This window comes from Pseudochaenichthys georgianus, chromosome 12, assembly GCF_902827115.2.
Source record: "Pseudochaenichthys georgianus chromosome 12, fPseGeo1.2, whole genome shotgun sequence".
NCBI classification, from domain to species: Eukaryota; Metazoa; Chordata; class Actinopteri; order Perciformes; family Channichthyidae; genus Pseudochaenichthys; species Pseudochaenichthys georgianus.
In genome coordinates, this window is record NC_047514.1 from 8094668 (window position 1) to 8114061 (window position 19394).

The window sequence follows — 19394 nt, forward strand, 5'->3', positions numbered from 1 at the left end:
GTTCGAAAACATCTATTGAATCGCAATATTTAGTTTTTTGAGGTCTTGTAATGGTTTCTCAAAAACACTTAATTAACTTTAAATTGTAATAACAGCCAGGATGAACTCAGTCAATACTTAATGTTCTTTGTTATATGTTTGAATGAAAATGTAAAGTTATTTTTACGTGGGTTTTATGCCTAAAATGATGTGTTCTTTATACCATGTCAGTTTTTCTAAAAAAAGATTTTAAAAACCGCAATAGATCGCCATGCTTACAGAATCACAATATACCTCAATATATTAAATCATGATACATATGGTGTCTTTCCAATACACAGCCCTACACATGTCAAAGGTTCGACTTCATATGAGGGTGGGAAATATGTCTTGCCTCTGCTTTTGTATTGATATTTTGAGGAATAGAGTACTTGTGAAGTCCTCCAAAGCCCAAAGCACGCCAGTCACATGTTCAGTTTGGACTTTGTGAAGTAAAGGCTTGGAGCAGAGGATGGTCGTGAAAAGTATTTTGTCACATAATTTGTCTTTTTGTCCAAAAGCACATTAAGACAATAATTAGAAAGCAGCTCAAAGTTGGCCAAATTGGTGTCATTTGTCAGTGGGATCAGCACTATTAACTGAGTAATATTATTTGACTAGTGATAAGAAACATTTCCAGAAAAAGGAAACACTGGAGACTCTTCATGCTGTGCGCCAAAGCCTCCTCAGTCCTCAGGATCCTAAACCTTGTATGGTCATGTTATTGTGCTTCTGTCTCTTACTGTAACTCACATTGATAGAGTCAATGCAGACACATGGTATGTCAGATTTTGCAATGTGCACATGCTGTAAGCCAGACGAACACAGGCTTTAATATTTTATGTGATGTCTTTGTTTACAGTGTCAGGCGTTCAGTATGCGCTCTTGGAGTCGAATGTGACACTGGCATGCAGGAAGTCACAAATCAGGTAAGAAAGAGAACTATTTCCTCGTTTGAATTAGAGTTGGGTTTCTTTGTCTTCTAATGACAAAGACATTTTTCCGGCACATTCATGTGGGAGTTCAAAGGTTTTCTTCTATTAGCCAAAAAAAGAAACGGGGTAGCTCCGCCTGTCAGGGCAGCATTTTGTTCTCATTCCAGTAATCACAATAACACATTTATCATAAAAGTTGCAGTGGTATCCATTGAAGACAAATGAATAGAATGCATTCTAAAGCCATCCCGCTGTATTCATATACTCAAGTATGCATTTCGCTTTACTTACCTTCCTTAAGATAACTGACAGAATAATAGAACAACTCCTCCATTCTGTAGGTGGCCTGAAAGTCAATGTTTTAGTTTTCAAGGCAAAGAAGATACATTATTGTAATACAAAGGGTTACACAGTGCCTGCATTGCTAAATCAGGTGCAATAAGGGTACATAATCAGATTTGAGAGAGAGCCAATGGAGCATATCTTTTTAAATAAAATAAAACACAAATAAGATTGGTACACGTAAAATAGAAGTTGTAGTGGCAGTTTATCAAAAGTACATTGTCCTAAGGTCACTTAGGAGCGAATACAAGCTCTGACTCAATGAAGACCCAATGTAGCTCCTCACAGCTGGTTTATTCAAAGAAATCACAGCTTTCAAATCCACACGTCTTTTGGCGGCCCACTACCGACTTAAAGACACAATAAAACTCGATATAGTCAAATAAACACAAGTACTATCTCAATGTCGAACTCAGCAAATCTGAAACGGGTATTGCCTGTAGCCGAAGTCTGATTTCTTTATTTCATCACATTCTATTTAGCCAACATGACTTATAATAGCTGCAATCAACCATGAAGATACACACTAAAAATAGCAACAATCTAACATAAGCTGTTAATAGATTTTTATTTATTTGAATTAGCCAGACCTTTATAAGTGCTACAAACATAAGTGAGTATTTATTTTTGTTTTATTTGCCAGTCAAAACAGGTAGGTATAATGTGCAATAGCTCTTTTATTGTTGATTGTTAGATTGACTAATGTACTAACAGTTATACTTTTAGTCTGTTATTGGTCATGATACGTACAATATTACCAGCTGTTTCGTTTAAAAAAAGTGTTGTGATACGCAGGAAGGACTTATATATGCAGGAAGGACTTATATGACAAGGCTTACGGGTTACTGAGTCCTCACAAGCATAAAAACTAGTTATAAATAAGTGTATTGTGTTCCCTACCAGGACACCTGTGGTTTGGCATCACAACAACAGCGCCGTGTTGCCGTGGCACAAAGTCACATCTGACGGAACTTTAGTCCTGCTGCACGTCGACCTATCAGCGCAAGGCAACTACAGCTGCTATGACAACGGCGGGCTCCTCCTCCACTCTGTCAAACTCAGGCTGGGCCGTAAGTGTTGTTGAGTTGGGACTTGTCCTGACTCTCCACGCCTAATTTAGGAGTTATTGCTTTTTTAACAGCTCTGCTATGCTTTTAGTCTCCCACTATGGAACCTTAGCTTTGGAAAAAGAAAGTTCACTTTGAATATTTGAACCTAAAAGCAGAAAATAATTATCTGTTTCTCCTCATTTTCATCTCTTGTAAGTTCACCTCAACCTCTAGGTTCCTTTCATCTCTATATTCCTCCCCTTTTTTTTAAATAATTATTTTCTTTTCTAAACATTTTATAAATGATGGCCTTCCGTCTACTACTACTAGATCCCATTTCAACGGGGATGATCAGAACAGCGCTACTGCTCCTCAGAGGAAACGGGTCTTATCAGCCGTCAAATAGACAAAGCCTTCCACTTCCTGTAACTGTCTCAAACAGGAAGCGTTTCCCTAAGTGGCCTTCCTTTGGAGGGACGGAGAGTTTTCCATGGTGCTGTCCAAGCCTCTGCTCAGATATTTTGGTTCATGATAGTGACACCAGAGCATAGAGCACTTTGTTTTCCACCTAAAGACAAGACATACTTCAATTATTACACCAGAAAACGCTCTTTATGTCCTGATATTGAACTCTGTTTGATTCCTGTTTCCCAGACCGCCCCGGTTCGCTAAACATTTCCTGTCAAGTGCCCAATCACACGCATGTTCGCTGCTCCTGGGTGGAATCAGTGAAGACCTTCCTGCCAGCCCAGTACAATGCCATCCTCTTGAAAGTGTGAGTTAATGCAAGTCACACAGCAACGCCCAAGGTCACTCTCAGAATGGACTAGGAACTAACTAAATATAGTGCGTGTGCCACAGAGTTGAATTTTGAATGAAGCGCATTTACAGCGAGCCGTGGCACTCAGTGGAAAATGTTAACCACAACACATTACATCTCTTTTTTTTACGTTGTGACTGAAGAAACTGAAGTAGCATTGCATTTAGCATTCAGCTGTGGCGACATCTTAGTTATACATTTTCTTTCTTTACAGTTTCCAGAATACACTTAATGAAATACATCACCCAAAAAAATAAGGGTACATCAACTACTCACCCTGTGAAGAATTCTTGAAAAAAACTGTTCTTCAAGAATTCAAAAATGGGTATTATTGTTGATGAATTTAGGTAAATTGCAGCCATGTTTAACAAAGAACACAATCATTTAAAACATCCATTTTGAAACCCACACACAACTCAAGCCGTTTCCTAACTTTCCAAACACATGCACTTTTCTTAAATTCAAGGTAACACGGGTTTGAGTCATTTATATATGATTGATATGGTCTTTTTTATATACGTTTAAATTGTCCTTCAAAAAGAGAGCGCAACACTTAAACGTTTTTGTTTTAAAGGACGGGTCAGGAGTCGAGGACATGCGTTGTGGACGTCTCTCAGAAGCACTGTGATATAGTTCTTCCTGCCTACTGGAGCTACAGCCAAACCCTGAGCGTCCAGGAGACCAACGCCCTCGGGTCCGAGACAACATATGCCCGGATGCGTTTACATAAGCTATGTAAGTTCGCTGTTGAACACACCGTTTGAATGAGAAATGTGTATGACGATTGTATATCTCTGAAGCACTTAAAGGTCACCTATTGTGCAAAATCCACTTTTTCATGTCTTTTATACATCAACATGTCTCTGTGTAAAGAGATCTGAAAGTTTCAGGAAAAAAGATTCGCTCACTTTTTGTCCTGATCCATTTATACAAAAACCTGTCTGAAAATGAGCTGATCAGATTTTGCCCACTTTATGATGTCATAGCGATGTGTTGTCTTGTGTAACCATTAGCCAATCACCAACCAAGGTACCCCCCACACCTTATCACCTGAATCTCCTCCTAGAGCGCCATTGTGTTCTTTTTAACCAAATCTAAAGGTTTTCCTGTTCACACCGCAGCGTAGCAGCCTCTTAGCTCCGGAATCCGGTTCATTTCGAGCACCAAAAAATTGTCCGGCCAGAGCAAAAGCACCACATACGTCACGCTTACGTCGAGGCGGGGGCAGGGGTGGGATCAACTCCTGAACAACAACAAAAAGCCCGCGTTTTATCCAGTTTGTACACAACGATGGAGAAACTTAACAAGCAGCAGTGGTCCACTGAAGAGACCAGCTACTGGGAATCTGGTCTTCCGAAGAGGTGCAGAGGAAGCTGGAGCACAATCGGCCATTGTTGTTGTTGTCGGTGTCAGCTGTGAGGGGTTTGCGCGCGGGTTGGCTTTATGAAGCAGGCACGCAAACGGTTACGTCATGACGCAAACGATGACGCAATGACGCAGCACCAGTCGGACTCTGGGCTGTGTGAAAAGAGCCGGAGCTAAACCGAAGAACCGGTTCTGAACCTGAAAAGCTCTAGCACGGAGCTTGAACCGGAGTTGCGTTGGTGTGAATGAGGTCACAGAGGGGCGTGGGGAGGGGCTCCTTATTTTCATCTAAAGTAACAGACAGAGAATCAGCACTTTTGAAACAGGGCTGAAACAGAGGGGATTATGGGATGCTGCAATGATCTGTTTGGTGTTTGGAGCCAAAGACTTCAGAGACAGGTTTGTATATATCTGAGACCTGTTATATATTGATGAAAAACAGTATAATAGGGGACCTTTAAGTTACCTTCATGATCAATGTTATAAACTGTGGCCAAATTGTTCAGCAGTTCTGTCTGTAAGGTCAATCCCTGGATATTCAATGTGCGTCTGCAATTGTCTTTAGTTGTCCCATTTTACACCTACTGGTGAATTTAGTTTAAAAAGAACGCGAGGTATAGACAGGGGCCGTTTCTCAATGTCGAGTACACCTGCTGCAGAGCCACTATTTCAAGTATACTACGTCATCGAGTGGCGCCGAATGCTGGGCATTTAACATGCATTTAAACAGTCCTTCGGCGCCACTCGATGACGTAGTATACTTGAAATAGTGGCTCTGCAGCATGTGTACTCGACATTGAGAAACGGTCACACACTGGCATTGTAGCTTCAGTAAAAAAATCGAGTTCAGGCACACGAGTCGATTGACTTTCATAACCAATCGGCAACATAAAACTATACAAATCTAAGGATCTAACGCTATGACCCATCATGGAATATTTTCTGTTGTTCTCGTGTATCTTTTTTTGCTTAATAGCAGAAACCCAACAGTTACGTAGTCAGTGACGTTTAATAGCGTTGGCTTCACTGCGGTCCAGGCAGCTCTTTTTGACCTCATTATCACTTTTATCAAAGTCTTTTCAGGTTCCCTGAGCACAATGCTGCTGCTGTGAAGACATGCAATACATCCAGCAGGTGCAACTTGTTAGAACAATTGTATTTCTTTAAAACACCTGTCAGTCAGGCAGAGGGCAAGACATGAAAACACAACAAAATGGAACCTTCAAAATATAGTAAAAAAAAGGATGAAGCAAACTATGTCCATTAGGAAATATATATTCATACAACACTCACAGACACACACAGACACACACACACACACAACTTTACTGCTGCACATCTTTTTCTAATGGGTTTTGTGACCTTTCCCTTTTGTTACTCATATAACGACCTCAATGATCTTGTTTTGCGTGTGTGACGTTCATGTTGCTCTCGAGGCATTCACAGCATCCTTGAGTCTTTATAGAGGCTGGTGTGCCAATTGAATAATGCCCAAGGATTTTCACAACCTCTGCAGACTTTATGTCAGAGTGCACTTTATAACATTAAGAGACATGAGTGCGTGGGACAAGATTCAGAGAATTAATGGATAGTTTCTATGATAAACAAGGTGACACGGTCATAGCGCATTTTCAGGTTGATTCTCTATGCATCTCCCACAGCTGCAAAGATAGGTCATTCATACTTTATTTATACTTTCGTTCCATTCTCATGTTTGACTTGATATGATGTTTAGCTTCTTTTTAACTAACCATCGGCTGCACCCTACCTTCTGTCTTCCCTTGCAGTGAAACCTAACCCTCCACAGTCGGTGTTGGTGAACGAGTTAGAAGGCTTTCCAAAGAGGTTGAACATCTCGTGGGAGCTTCCCTCCTCCTGGCCGCAGAGCCTTGGTTACCCCCTCCTGTTTCATATCAGATACAGGCCAGAGGGCTCCTTGTACTGGTCAGAGGTCAGTAAGCACTCGTTTGTATTGTTCATCCTGATATGACTTTTGCATCCTGTCAAAAATGTACATACTTTATTAAAAGGAATTAAATTGTAGTTTATCACATTATACTAGCAATTGAAACTATCTTTATTTTCTTCACTGTGATTGGTCCAAACAAACTTTTGTATAAAGGGGCCCTAAAGCCCTGTTGTGTGTTATATAGGTTTTAGTGCCAGAGGTAGTTTCTCTCCCACCCCTTTTGTTGTCTACATAACTACTGTATATAACACCCAGCTAACCAATCACAGCAGACTGGGCTCTGGTTTCAGACAGAGGGTGAAAATAAGTTCTGCAGCACAGGCAGTATGAGGAAAATAAAGACCTTTTTGAACCTTAAAGTATGTAAACATGTCACAGTAGAGGCACAAAATATAAAATATGAGCCTGAACATGTCGATAATAGAGCCCCTTACATTCCCCTGGCATGTATGTAGTGAGTGTTCGTCAAATTCATTCGGAACCCATAATAATGCCCAGAACTATTCCCTGTCCTGTCTCTTTCTCAATCTTTTAGGTTCTCTCCGAGCGGAGTTCAGTGGTGATATTGGATGTCCTGGCCGGTCGCCTCCATGAAGTCCAGGTCCGTGCGCGGGACGAGCCGGACAATGAGAGCCTGTGGAGTGAATGGACGGCCGTTTCTCTCTGCAGGCCGTGGGAAGGTACGAAAGATCTCAACATGCATCACTGAGGACTCTTTACATCCTTACACAACATCACTTAGGCATCTTACTTCCTACGGCTTTCTACTAAACGCATATTCAGTGTGTGTGTGTGTGTGTGTGTGTGTGTGTGTGTGTGTGTGTGTGTGTGTGTGTGTGTGTGTGTGTGTGTGTGGTGTGTGTGTGTGTGTGTGTGTGTGTGTGTGTGTGTGTGTGTGTGTGTGTGTGTGTGTGTGTGTGTGTGTGTGTGTGTGTGTGTGTGTGTGTGTGTGTGTGTGTGTGTGTGTGTGTGTGTGTGTGTGTGTGTGTGTGTGTGTGTGTGTGTGTGTGTGTGTGTGTGTGTGTGTGTGTGTGTGTGTGTGTGTGTCCTCCCCAGACCCGACAGAGGTGTTCCCGCCAGACGACACATTTCCAGATGATTTCTTTCCCATCGACACCAAACCCGAAACCTCCACTACGAAAACAGACCGTAAGTCATTTAAAATGATAATTACAACATTGCATTTGGGATGTTTATATTCACTGTATGTGTTTGATTGCAGCACAAAATACCGTATTTTTTCCCCCGCAATGTAGACTTAAGCGTTTGACACTGAAATGAAATGCACCCACTAAACTTGTACCATTATATTCAAAAAGAAAAACATCCATTATGTTATTAAAGTGAATTCATTACCACAGTCAAGCTGATCCAACTGTTTGGGTTGTATGTGAATCATAGCTAGTCAAACAGCAGGCGAGTGTGTTTCTTCCCTTTATTTGGCACCTACAAGAACCCTGTCACTCATTAATGCTGCAACAAGGCACTATTTACCCTCATACCCAGATAGAGCAGAACAAGCTCCAAATGACACACCTGCAGTGAATTGTACCTGCAGGGTGTCATGTTCTCTGGGCCTTGGATGAACACTTAAGTACACAGCAGCTCACATATAAATGGGCACAGACGACATGCACGTCTAAAATATACACATGCAGGAAACACACAAGTACGCGCAAGGATGGAAATAGACACGTTTTGCCAGGAGAGGCGTTGAAGATGTTCAGCTGTGAACTAGATGTCTTCTTTGTGTGCGTGCGTGTGTGCGTGCGTGTGTGCATGTCTGTCTGTCTGTCTGTCTGTCTGTCTGTCTGTCTGTCTGTCTGTCTGTCTGTCTGTCTGTCTGTCTGTCTGTCTGTCTGTCTGTGTGTGTGTGTGTGTGTGTGTGTGTGTGTGTGTGTGTGTGTGTGTGTGTGTGTGTGTGTGTGTGTGTGTGTGTGTGTGTGTGTGTGTGTGTGTGTGTGTGTGTGTGTGTGTGTGTGTGTGTGTGTGTGTGTGTGTGTGTGTGTGTGTGTGTGTGTGTGTGTGTGTGTGTGTGTGTGTGTGTGTGTGTGTGTGTGTGTGTGTGTGGCCTAGCATTACTATACTTGTGGGGACCTAAATCTGTTTACACAGTCACGTGTGGGGACTCGCCTCCCTTATGGGGACAAATTGGAGGTCCCCATGAGGGGGATAATTAATTTTAGGGTGAAGACTTGGTTAGGTTTAGGATTAGGGTAAGAGTAAGGGTAAGGGTTAGGCATGTGTTGGTTATGGTTAAGGTTAGGATAAGTCTCCAGGAAATGCATGTAAGTCAATGTAATGTCCCCTGAAGTGGTGTGTGTGTGTGTGTGTGTGTGTGTGTGTGTGTGTGTGTGTGTGTGTGTGTGTGTGTGTGTGTGTGTGTGTGTGTGTGTGTGTGTGTGTGTGTGTGTGTGTGTGTGTGTGTGTGTGTGTGTGTGTGTGTGTGTGTGTGTGTGTGTGTGTGTGTGTGTGTGTGTGTGTGTGTGTGTGTGTGTGTGTGTGTGTGTGTGTGTGTGTGTGGGTTTCCACCGTCATGTACAGATGTGCTCATACATCTTTGTGTGTTTTTTTGCACATTTTATCGTTAATGTGTGGCGGTGCTTTGATTTTGTTTTAGTCTTCTTTGTGTGTGTGAACGAGAGTTGTTTACTCCTCTCAGAGCGATTAATGCATGTTTGTGTGAACGCTACATTATGGCACATTTCAAACGAACTGAGAGTCATTCAATCTAGAAGCACACACAAACTGCTATTTTTTCTCAGAGGCAACAAAAATATGAAATACATTTTTTTTATACATCTATAGTTTTGCGACAAAAGACGAAAAACCAGACATGAGTGGACTGCAGCTTATTCAAATGTGCCCTTTTTTGCATCCCTATTTCGTTGGAAAATGTTTAATTTGAAATGTTGTTTTCACTGAGAGGAACATGCTTTAAAGCATAATCCTGTGTTTCATCTACAAAATATTTCCCCGTTGCCCAGTTACTTTGTTGTCTCCTGGAGTCCAATAGATGTACAGACATGAGGGAAAGGGGAACGCTCTCCTTTGTGAAAATAGTATTTACTGTCACCAGAGATGGGGTCGTTACTAAAAAAAAGTAATATATTACATATTACTTTTAAAAAAGTAATATATTACACTACTTCGTTACTCTCTACATAAAGTAACTCGTTCCTTTACTCGTTACTTTACTCGCAGGGCCGGCCCGCCCCTCCCTGCAGGCAGATCACGCAGACTGCTAAAGTTTCAAATGTTCTCTTTAGTTCAGTTTCCATTGTCGCATAAGACTGATCCAGATAGCTCCTGAATGTTTTCCTATCTGACCATGGCTGTCCTCTGTCTCCTGCTATCTGACCGTGGCTGTCCTCTGTCTCCTGCTATCTGACCATGGCTGTCCTCTGTCTCCTGCTATCTGACCGTGGCTGTCCTCTGTCTCCTGCTATCTGTACATTTTGCGCAGTCTATCTCTGCTCACGCTGTTGCGTCGGCGTGTTGTCCTGCGTGTTGGCCATGTGTTGCACTGGAACCAGACACCGCAAAGACTTCAGCCGAGCACGTACGAACTGCGCATGCACTTTGGGATTTGAGAATGGGCTCAAATCCCAAAGTGACATCTTTGCAAAGTTTCTCTCCCAACCCCCCCCCCCCCGAAATACCAATATGAACCAGAACATTAGCATAATAGGACCCCTTTAAAAGCTGTCCTAAACTAGATTTGTTTTCCCGTCTTGAGTTACTTTAAAAATTCCTTCTTTGAGTCAGCTCTCCCCTTCTTTACTTTCACTTTCTCTCTATCTCCCTCCCTTGTTTTGCTGACCCCCCCTGTCCCGCCCCCCCCCTCTTTTCTCCATTCAGCCTCTGTGAGTCCCGAGGACGAAGGTAATTTGGGTTTGGTGATTCTGCTGGTTTTGTTCTCCGTGGTCATCCTCACCACCGTCCTTTCCCTCATCTTTGTCGTGTGGTAAGACCCACACACACACACACACACACACACACACACACACACACACACGTATCCCACAGGCCACAGCTGTGTGGTCTTACTCTATTTCTTTGTATGTGTATGACACTTTTACGTTTATTTAGTCTCTTCTAACCTATTGTTGTGTGTTTCTAGGGTAAGGCAGAGGCGGCGTAACCACGTGACCAAACAGCAACTCTCCTCTACGGTCAAGATGAAGTCCATGCCAATCTAATGTGAGCCACTACACAAACAATGATCGTTTTGAGCTTGTAGTTTTGTGTTTTGACTCGAGTTTGGAGAGGAAATGTCCCTCTCACACTTGTCTCGTTGTCTGCTGTGAATATGTTTGGTTCTCATCGTACGGGCACACACTGTATGTTCTTAGTTCAGTTTGTTTGGCACACCGTTTTAGAGCTCTGGATGGCAAGCAGCCTCTGCAGCAAAGCTAATTAAATTCTAATTAAGTGTCACTTTCAGATTTATATTAGTGCCACGAGATGCCCTCAAATGGGAGTTAGAAAGCTCTGCCTTAGTACGAACTGAGACGCTTCAAAGTGCTGCTATAAACAACATTCAGTCCTTCATATAGTCAGCCAACATGTGATTATAACACACACACACACACACACACACACAGATTATAACCCTGAAAGTATGCCTGCATATATTTCATTCATCTCTGTTATTTATATCTGAAATGTCAAGGCAGTGCTTAATTATATTGTGATTTATGCATGTTTTTAAAGTTGCCTTTTTCTCTCTGTCACATCTTATTTTTTTAAAAATACATCTCTCTTATATGTTTTTCCAAACCTCTTTTTTCTTTTACCTCAATTGATTTTCTCCTTTTTTTCATCTTCTCCCTCTCCCTCTCCCTCTCCCTCTCTCTCTCTCTCTCTCTCTCTCTCTCTCTCTCTCTCTCTCTCTCTCTCTCTCTTCTCAGGTTGATTTCCAGCATCTTCTCCTTGTCAGCCTGTCGAAGAATCAGTGTCTGCCTTTACCGATGCAGCAAGCTGATTGTCCATATTGAACTACATTAACCAGAATGCATCAGCCAGGATCCAACAAGGACATGGATGAACAAGGGACTTTGTGGAGTAGGGTAAAGCTACACAGCAAGCTGACTGAAGGGTAAGATTTCCCTGGACATATTCAGTTGTCACATCAAAACTCAACTACCCACAATGCATCGGCAGACAGGGAAAACAGACCCTACTCTATTTGAGGAGCGACACTGCATCAGGACATTTGATTTCACCCACCTCCATTGCTGCTCCAGGTGACTGACCCCTCCCCATTTGAGAGGAGCCATGTTTCTGAACTCTTTAAGCAACACGTAACCACAGGAAGTGCAGCTGCCGAAAAAGGAGAACATAGGGTTTCTTTTTTAGGGAAGGGGGAGATTTCTTTTTCTTTGACAATTTTCCTTTCTCCCATCAACCAGAACTCCTCACATTCATTCATTTTTTTATGACATCGACTGACTCAATGCTGTGAAGGAAGAGTAACGCCAGTGTGTGCATCTGATGCCAAAGCAGCAGATCGGGACATTAATGGTCTCAGCTGGGGGGGGGGGGGGGCATGGGGAATAATATCCAGGGGGGGCGGGGTTTGCTTGTCCAGAATTCATTTCATTTATGACAAGTGACTACATGTTGCACGATTGTTTCATTGCCTGATGTCTACAGGTGTTCTTCTGAAACCTCTTTGTGTCCATGGTTACTGACTGTGTGTGAACAGAACACACACATGGAAAAGTTAAGAGAAGAGAGACTGGCCTTCACAAACCACCAGCATTATGACAATACACAGATACTTGGCTAGATAGAATATATTTAAAGAAAATGAATATCCACTTGTCCTTTCTTTTGTCATATTAAGCTGCATTCACATGATACGTGATTTGCTCTCTGTGTGCAGAGACTTCAAAGTCAACTTTATTGTCAATCTTTCTGTGTACAGACAGAGATCGAAATACCGTTTCCCACAATCCCGAATATAAAAGAAATGTATATCAAATATGTGTGCAAATATGTATGTATATATATATATATACACAAATTGCCGTAAACAGTCAGTTCAGTTTTGTATGTATTGTTTCCTGCTAGCTTGATGTGATTTGTTGCGCGTCGAAAGGTCAGGTAACTAGGTCTAAAGTGGAAATCATTTTACATTGAGCGCATCGTTTGAAGACAATTTTGAGCGATATGATACGCCGATGGTAGCGCTTCCGTATAGTCGGGTGAAAACTGCTTTCTCCATAGAAACACAACTGCAAGGGCAACACAGAGCTGTTTCGTTAGTCATGTGAATGCAGCTTTAGCAAAACCATAACAGGCTGGTTCATTTATTAGGACACATGTTTTAAGCACTTTGCATCAAACTCATTGGAACAGTTACTTAGGAAACATGGAGTAGCATTATGGTCTTTCCGTTGTGAATTTGAATTGTCGGCTTCACCAAGTGGTCAGTTCACTCATAGGAAAACACGAGTCTATGTAGCTAAATCAGATCATTGTTTTAAGTGCCGGTGAACATGAGAGGATCACCAACACCATGAACTGACCAGAGCGACTCTGGCTAACTGAACTCGTGTCGTCTCACCAATTGACGGTAAATGAGTAATCTCTCGGTGGTCAGCGCTCACCACTTAAAGCCCCAAATAGCTCCACATTAGTCAATCTGGTTTAGTTTGTAACCTATCTGCAACAGATGGAAGGTACACAGAAAATATTCATATCTTTCTTTCCTGGTTATGTTTTTTAGATTGAATCCAAAGCTGATTCATTGATTGGTTGAATGATAAACTGACGGAAACAAAAGGTGCAAGTCGAACTTTTTCCCGTTTGACGACTGCATTTTCTCCCAAGCTAACTCCACATATTATGCATGGATCCATTTGAAGCTTTGTTTTGTATATTATTGTATATCACACTTTAAAAAAAGACATTTGGTGTATGTTATTATAAATGATGTTTATATAGGTTTCACAGACATGGTTTACCTCAGTCTTTGTAACGGACAAATGAACCCCTCGTAACCGACCTGTTGGAGCCTTTTACTTAAAACTATATTTGATTCAGTTTGGAAATAATCATATACAAATATATTTTTTAAAAGGTGTCTTATCAGAAGACATGGCAATACATATTTAGTAAGTTCTTCATATTATTTTGTTTCTGAGGTTAAACATTGTCAGATAAAATCCCAAAAGAGGAGACTTCCACAGAAGTTGTTATTATTGTTATTGTTATGGAGTGACTGAGGATAAACGATGTCTGCAGAAGCTTCCCATCATTGTGTATTTGTTTCTTTGTCCCCAGTATATGAAGCTGTTACTGTACCATTACTGTATGGACAACGTGTTTACTGAACTTCATCATGTCTTCACTTTCATGTTCACTCATTTCTCTGCGGTCACATCAAGTACATGTTCCTCTCTGCTCTCTGGCTAACCCAGGGGCAACTTTCACAAAAAAACTCACAATGTTGCTAAAAAAGTGTTTGTCTTTTGACATTAAGTCGCCAACCATTTCCTCCAATCTCTAAGACTTACCTGGAGCTGTAATAGATTTATTTTTGTACATACTTTTCAAGGTCTTGAAGGTCTGGTTAACATGAGATCAACTAAAACACTTTAAATCCCGTTAGGAGAGCCGTCAAGAAAGACACTTTACTGCATCAGATTTGATAAACAATAGATTGGATTTGATTTGGGTCGCGTGCAGTACTCTGTCCTGTATATCCCGTTCAGATTCATCTATTTTCTCGATGTGGTGTGTGACTATAGATACCACCGTTCTGTTTCCCTTGTGGTGTTTTCTCTGTTTCTTTGTGGTCTTTCTTTCTGCTGACTGTATGTGATGGCAGATGGAGCCTGTTGCTTTTAGTTGTTCAATATCATCAGGCATCCATTCTCAGGTGTACATAATGTTTTCTATATGTGTACCACAGATTTCACCATAAGCTGTTATTTCTTCCTTTCCTTGTATATGTCTGTGAAATAAAACTATTTTATCACATTTTTTAGCCCTTTGGGGTTGTCTTTTGTGTATTCATTCGATTTACGTCTGCAAATATGTGATGTCACAAACATTTAACAAATAAAAAAACTGCAATTATTCTGAACTAGTGGTTGAGAGGATTAAACCGTCTTTCGCAGGCCATGGTACTGGAGCACTTTCCCCTGAAGCCGGCTGTTTATTATCTGTTTTAGTAAGATGCCATTGTCTGACTGTGACAGAGTTGGATGTTTCTCAAATGTTTAAGCCAACCTTTGTTGTCTTTATGAAAGACTCTTTTAAGATCTAACTGGAATTGAGTTGCCTGGCTCCACTTCCCATATGGCAAACATGTTGTCATGCATTCTGTCTGTGCTGGTGTGGTTGTGGAAAACACGTTCGGTTTCCAGTTGAGCCCTGAAGACAAGGAAAACATTCGCCATATGTATTATCTTCATGCAGTAGAATTGCAGCCCCTGACTCAGACCAACTGCTTCCTTCCTGCTGAATCGAGGATGTTCCCAATTAGCAGAAACAACTGGGCACAATAGATAGAACACATTCGCCACTACTACATGCTCCTAAAGCCCTGATAAGTGCCCATAGTAGGCCTACGCACCTTTTATGACAGCACTCATTGTCGTCGCATGTAGTCATTACAGAATACATAATCTGTTTAGGGCCCGAGCCCGAAAGAAAAACCTTTAGAAATTGCAACGATTACTATAATATTATTTTCACCAAAATGAATCGCGTTTTTGAGAGTCCTTAGCATGCTTAACAACTTGTTTTGCACACTTGTCAGGAATAATAAAATGCTGTAACTCGCCTCTAAATGGTCAAAACTGTTTTAGAACCTCACACAGGGTTGGGTTGTAACGGAATAGATTTAACGGCGTTACGTAATCAGAATACAAAAATCAAGTAGCCTAACTGTATTCAGCTCGCGTTACATTTGAAAAACAACTAATCTGATTACAGTTACTTTCGTAAACCTGAAGTGAATACATTTTGGAATGCTTATTGGAATTATTGGTGGAAAAGTTTCCTCACAAAATGTATCCTAATATTCATTACCGGCAGAACTGTGTAGCAGCAGCATGTCTGTGAGGCCCCGCCCCCGCACGCAGATGAGAGAGAGATCTCTTTTAAAATATATTGAAAGTTAGAAACGGAGATGGTTCGATAAAACGTGCAAGATAACGTTTATGTAGCATTTCTTTATTGTCGAAATGATGACATTTCATAACGGGATAAAATCAAAGTGAATGGCCTGCTGCTGCTGAAGGCATGGGGCAAATATAACTGTCCTTTGGCTAATTTATAAAGTAAACTTAGCATCTCACTAGCAGCGGCAACTGCAATCAGTTACAGCAGCCAAGTCCGCTGACCAAGTCTAATAACACCAGTATACACGTTGCTGTGTCAATACAGATATGTATTTGTTAATTATTTGTCTTTACTAGTCATAATACACCTGGTTTATCGTAGCAAGCAGTGGAAACTCCCCTCAAGAAGCGACAATTGCCAAGGGCGTTGCAACCCTCACTCGCCAATATTTCATCATAAATATAGCACGTTTGTTTATTTTAGGAAACCATGCTCCAAGTCAAATTGAATAGAAATGATAATGTATAATCTTTTTGAAAAATAGAGATCGCACATCAGCTCTGTGTACAGATCAGTTCGATAAAGTCATGACTAAACAGCGACATTTTACACGATAAATACGGGTTTAAATAGCAGCATTTGCCACGGAAGGCGAGTGGCAGCTACCGTAAACCTTCTCTTACTCTGGCATCTTGTGGCAACTGGCAACTCCCGTTGAGCAGCGGCAGATGCCTCGGCAAATTGTGGCATCGGTGGTATGCCGGAAGTACTTGCCACAGATGCCACGGAGTAGTGGCATCTGTGGCATATGCCGGAAGTACTTGCCACAGATGCCACGGAGTAGTGGCCTCTGTGGCAGATGCCGGAAGTACTTGCCACTGCCTGCAGATGCCACGAAATGAGCCAGGCCCTACCATTAGGCTTGTTTGAGACACATTGCGGCTCGCCTCGAAAGTAGACGAGAGTAGCCGATCGCAGCCGGGGGAGGTGTCAAAAAGCTCGTCTTAAGTCGGACAGCTCGGACTCGGAGTCGGCTTGACTGGCTGGGTTTGCAATGGCGGAAATTCCATTTTACCCACTGTAGACAAAGGTGATCTCCATTGCTTTATATAGGTTTATGGTCTTTCCGTTGTGAATTTGAATTGTCGGCTTCACCAAGTGGTCAGTTCACTCATAGGAAAACACGAGTCTATGTAGCTAAATCAGATCATTGTTTTAAGTGCCGGTGAACATGAGAGGATCACCAACACCATGAACTGACCAGAGCGACTCTGGCTAACTGAACTCGTGTCGTCTCACCAATTGACGGTAAATGAGTAATCTCTCGGTGGTCAGCGCTCACCACTTAAAGCCCCAAATAGCTCCACATTAGTCAATCTGGTTTAGTTTGTAACCTATCTGCAACAGATGGAAGGTACACAGAAAATATTCATATCTTTCTTTCCTGGTTATGTTTTTTAGATTGAATCCAAAGCTGATTCATTGATTGGTTGAATGATAAACTGACGGAAACAAAAGGTGCAAGTCGAACTTTTTCCCGTTTGACGACTGCATTTTCTCCCAAGCTAACTCCACATATTATGCATGGATCCATTTGAAGCTTTGTTTTGTATATTATTGTATATCACACTTTAAAAAAAGACATTTGGTGTATGTTATTATAAATGATGTTTATATAGGTTTCACAGACATGGTTTACCTCAGTCTTTGTAACGGACAAATGAACCCCTCGTAACCGACCTGTTGGAGCCTTTTACTTAAAACTATATTTGATTCAGTTTGGAAATAATCATATACAAATATATTTTTTAAAAGGTGTCTTATCAGAAGACATGGCAATACATATTTAGTAAGTTCTTCATATTATTTTGTTTCTGAGGTTAAACATTGTCAGATAAAATCCCAAAAGAGGAGACTTCCACAGAAGTTGTTATTATTGTTATTGTTATGGAGTGACTGAGGATAAACGATGTCTGCAGAAGCTTCCCATCATTGTGTATTTGTTTCTTTGTCCCCAGTATATGAAGCTGTTACTGTACCATTACTGTATGGACAACGTGTTTACTGAACTTCATCATGTCTTCACTTTCATGTTCACTCATTTCTCTGCGGTCACATCAAGTACATGTTCCTCTCTGCTCTCTGGCTAACCCAGGGGCAACTTTCACAAAAAAACTCACAATGTTGCTAAAAAAGTGTTTGTCTTTTGACATTAAGTCGCCAACCATTTCCTCCAATCTCTAAGACTTACCTGGAGCTGTAATAGATTTATTTTTGTACATACTTTTCTAGGTCTTGAAGGTCTGGTTAACATGAGATCAACTAAAACACTTTAAATCCCGTTAGGAGAGCCGTCAAGAAAGACACTTTACTGCATCAGATTTGATAAACAATAGATTGGATTTGATTTGGGTCGCGTGCAGTACTCTGTCCTGTATATCCCGTTCAGATTCATCTATTTTCTCGATGTGGTGTGTGACTATAGATACCACCGTTCTGTTTCCCTTGTGGTGTTTTCTCTGTTTCTTTGTGGTCTTTCTTTCTGCTGACTGTATGTGATGGCAGATGGAGCCTGTTGCTTTTAGTTGTTCAATATCATCAGGCATCCATTCTCAGGTGTACATAATGTTTTCTATATGTGTACCACAGATTTCACCATAAGCTGTTATTTCTTCCTTTCCTTGTATATGTCTGTGAAATAAAACTATTTTATCACATTTTTTAGCCCTTTGGGGTTGTCTTTTGTGTATTCATTCGATTTACGTCTGCAAATATGTGATGTCACAAACATTTAACAAATAAAAAAACTGCAATTATTCTGAACTAGTGGTTGAGAGGATTAAACCGTCTTTCGCAGGCCATGGTACTGGAGCACTTTCCCCTGAAGCCGGCTGTTTATTATCTGTTTTAGTAAGATGCCATTGTCTGACTGTGACAGAGTTGGATGTTTCTCAAATGTTTAAGCCAACCTTTGTTGTCTTTATGAAAGACTCTTTTAAGATCTAACTGGAATTGAGTTGCCTGGCTCCACTTCCCATATGGCAAACATGTTGTCATGCATTCTGTCTGTGCTGGTGTGGTTGTGGAAAACACGTTCGGTTTCCAGTTGAGCCCTGAAGACAAGGAAAACATTCGCCATATGTATTATCTTCATGCAGTAGAATTGCAGCCCCTGACTCAGACCAACTGCTTCCTTCCTGCTGAATCGAGGATGTTCCCAATTAGCAGAAACAACTGGGCACAATAGATAGAACACATTCGCCACTACTACATGCTCCTAAAGCCCTGATAAGTGCCCATAGTAGGCCTACGCACCTTTTATGACAGCACTCATTGTCGTCGCATGTAGTCATTACAGAATACATAATCTGTTTAGGGCCCGAGCCCGAAAGAAAAACCTTTAGAAATTGCAACGATTACTATAATATTATTTTCACCAAAATGAATCGCGTTTTTGAGAGTCCTTAGCATGCTTAACAACTTGTTTTGCACACTTGTCAGGAATAATAAAATGCTGTAACTCGCCTCTAAATGGTCAAAACTGTTTTAGAACCTCACACAGGGTTGGGTTGTAACGGAATAGATTTAACGGCGTTACGTAATCAGAATACAAAAATCAAGTAGCCTAACTGTATTCAGCTCGCGTTACATTTGAAAAACAACTAATCTGATTACAGTTACTTTCGTAAACCTGAAGTGAATACATTTTGGAATGCTTATTGGAATTATTGGTGGAAAAGTTTCCTCACAAAATGTATCCTAATATTCATTACCGGCAGAACTGTGTAGCAGCAGCATGTCTGTGAGGCCCCGCC

General features: G+C 41.3%; 1 protein-coding gene across 1 annotated transcript in view; it reads left to right on the forward strand.

Annotated features, from left to right (window-relative positions):
• il11ra (interleukin 11 receptor subunit alpha) overlaps positions 1 to 12032 on the forward strand; it is a 51787-nt gene extending 39755 nt beyond the window's left edge. The window contains exons 3-12 of the mRNA XM_034096575.1: positions 881 to 947; positions 2199 to 2365; positions 2999 to 3119; positions 3739 to 3899; positions 6317 to 6480; positions 7034 to 7178; positions 7555 to 7647; positions 10360 to 10465; positions 10622 to 10701; positions 11412 to 12032. Coding sequence (XP_033952466.1) covers positions 881 to 947; positions 2199 to 2365; positions 2999 to 3119; positions 3739 to 3899; positions 6317 to 6480; positions 7034 to 7178; positions 7555 to 7647; positions 10360 to 10465; positions 10622 to 10700 — 1103 coding nt within the window. The 3' untranslated portion in view covers position 10701; positions 11412 to 12032. The remainder of the gene's footprint in view (positions 1 to 880; positions 948 to 2198; positions 2366 to 2998; positions 3120 to 3738; positions 3900 to 6316; positions 6481 to 7033; positions 7179 to 7554; positions 7648 to 10359; positions 10466 to 10621; positions 10702 to 11411) is intronic.
• Positions 12033 to 19394: the final 7362 nt, after the last annotated feature.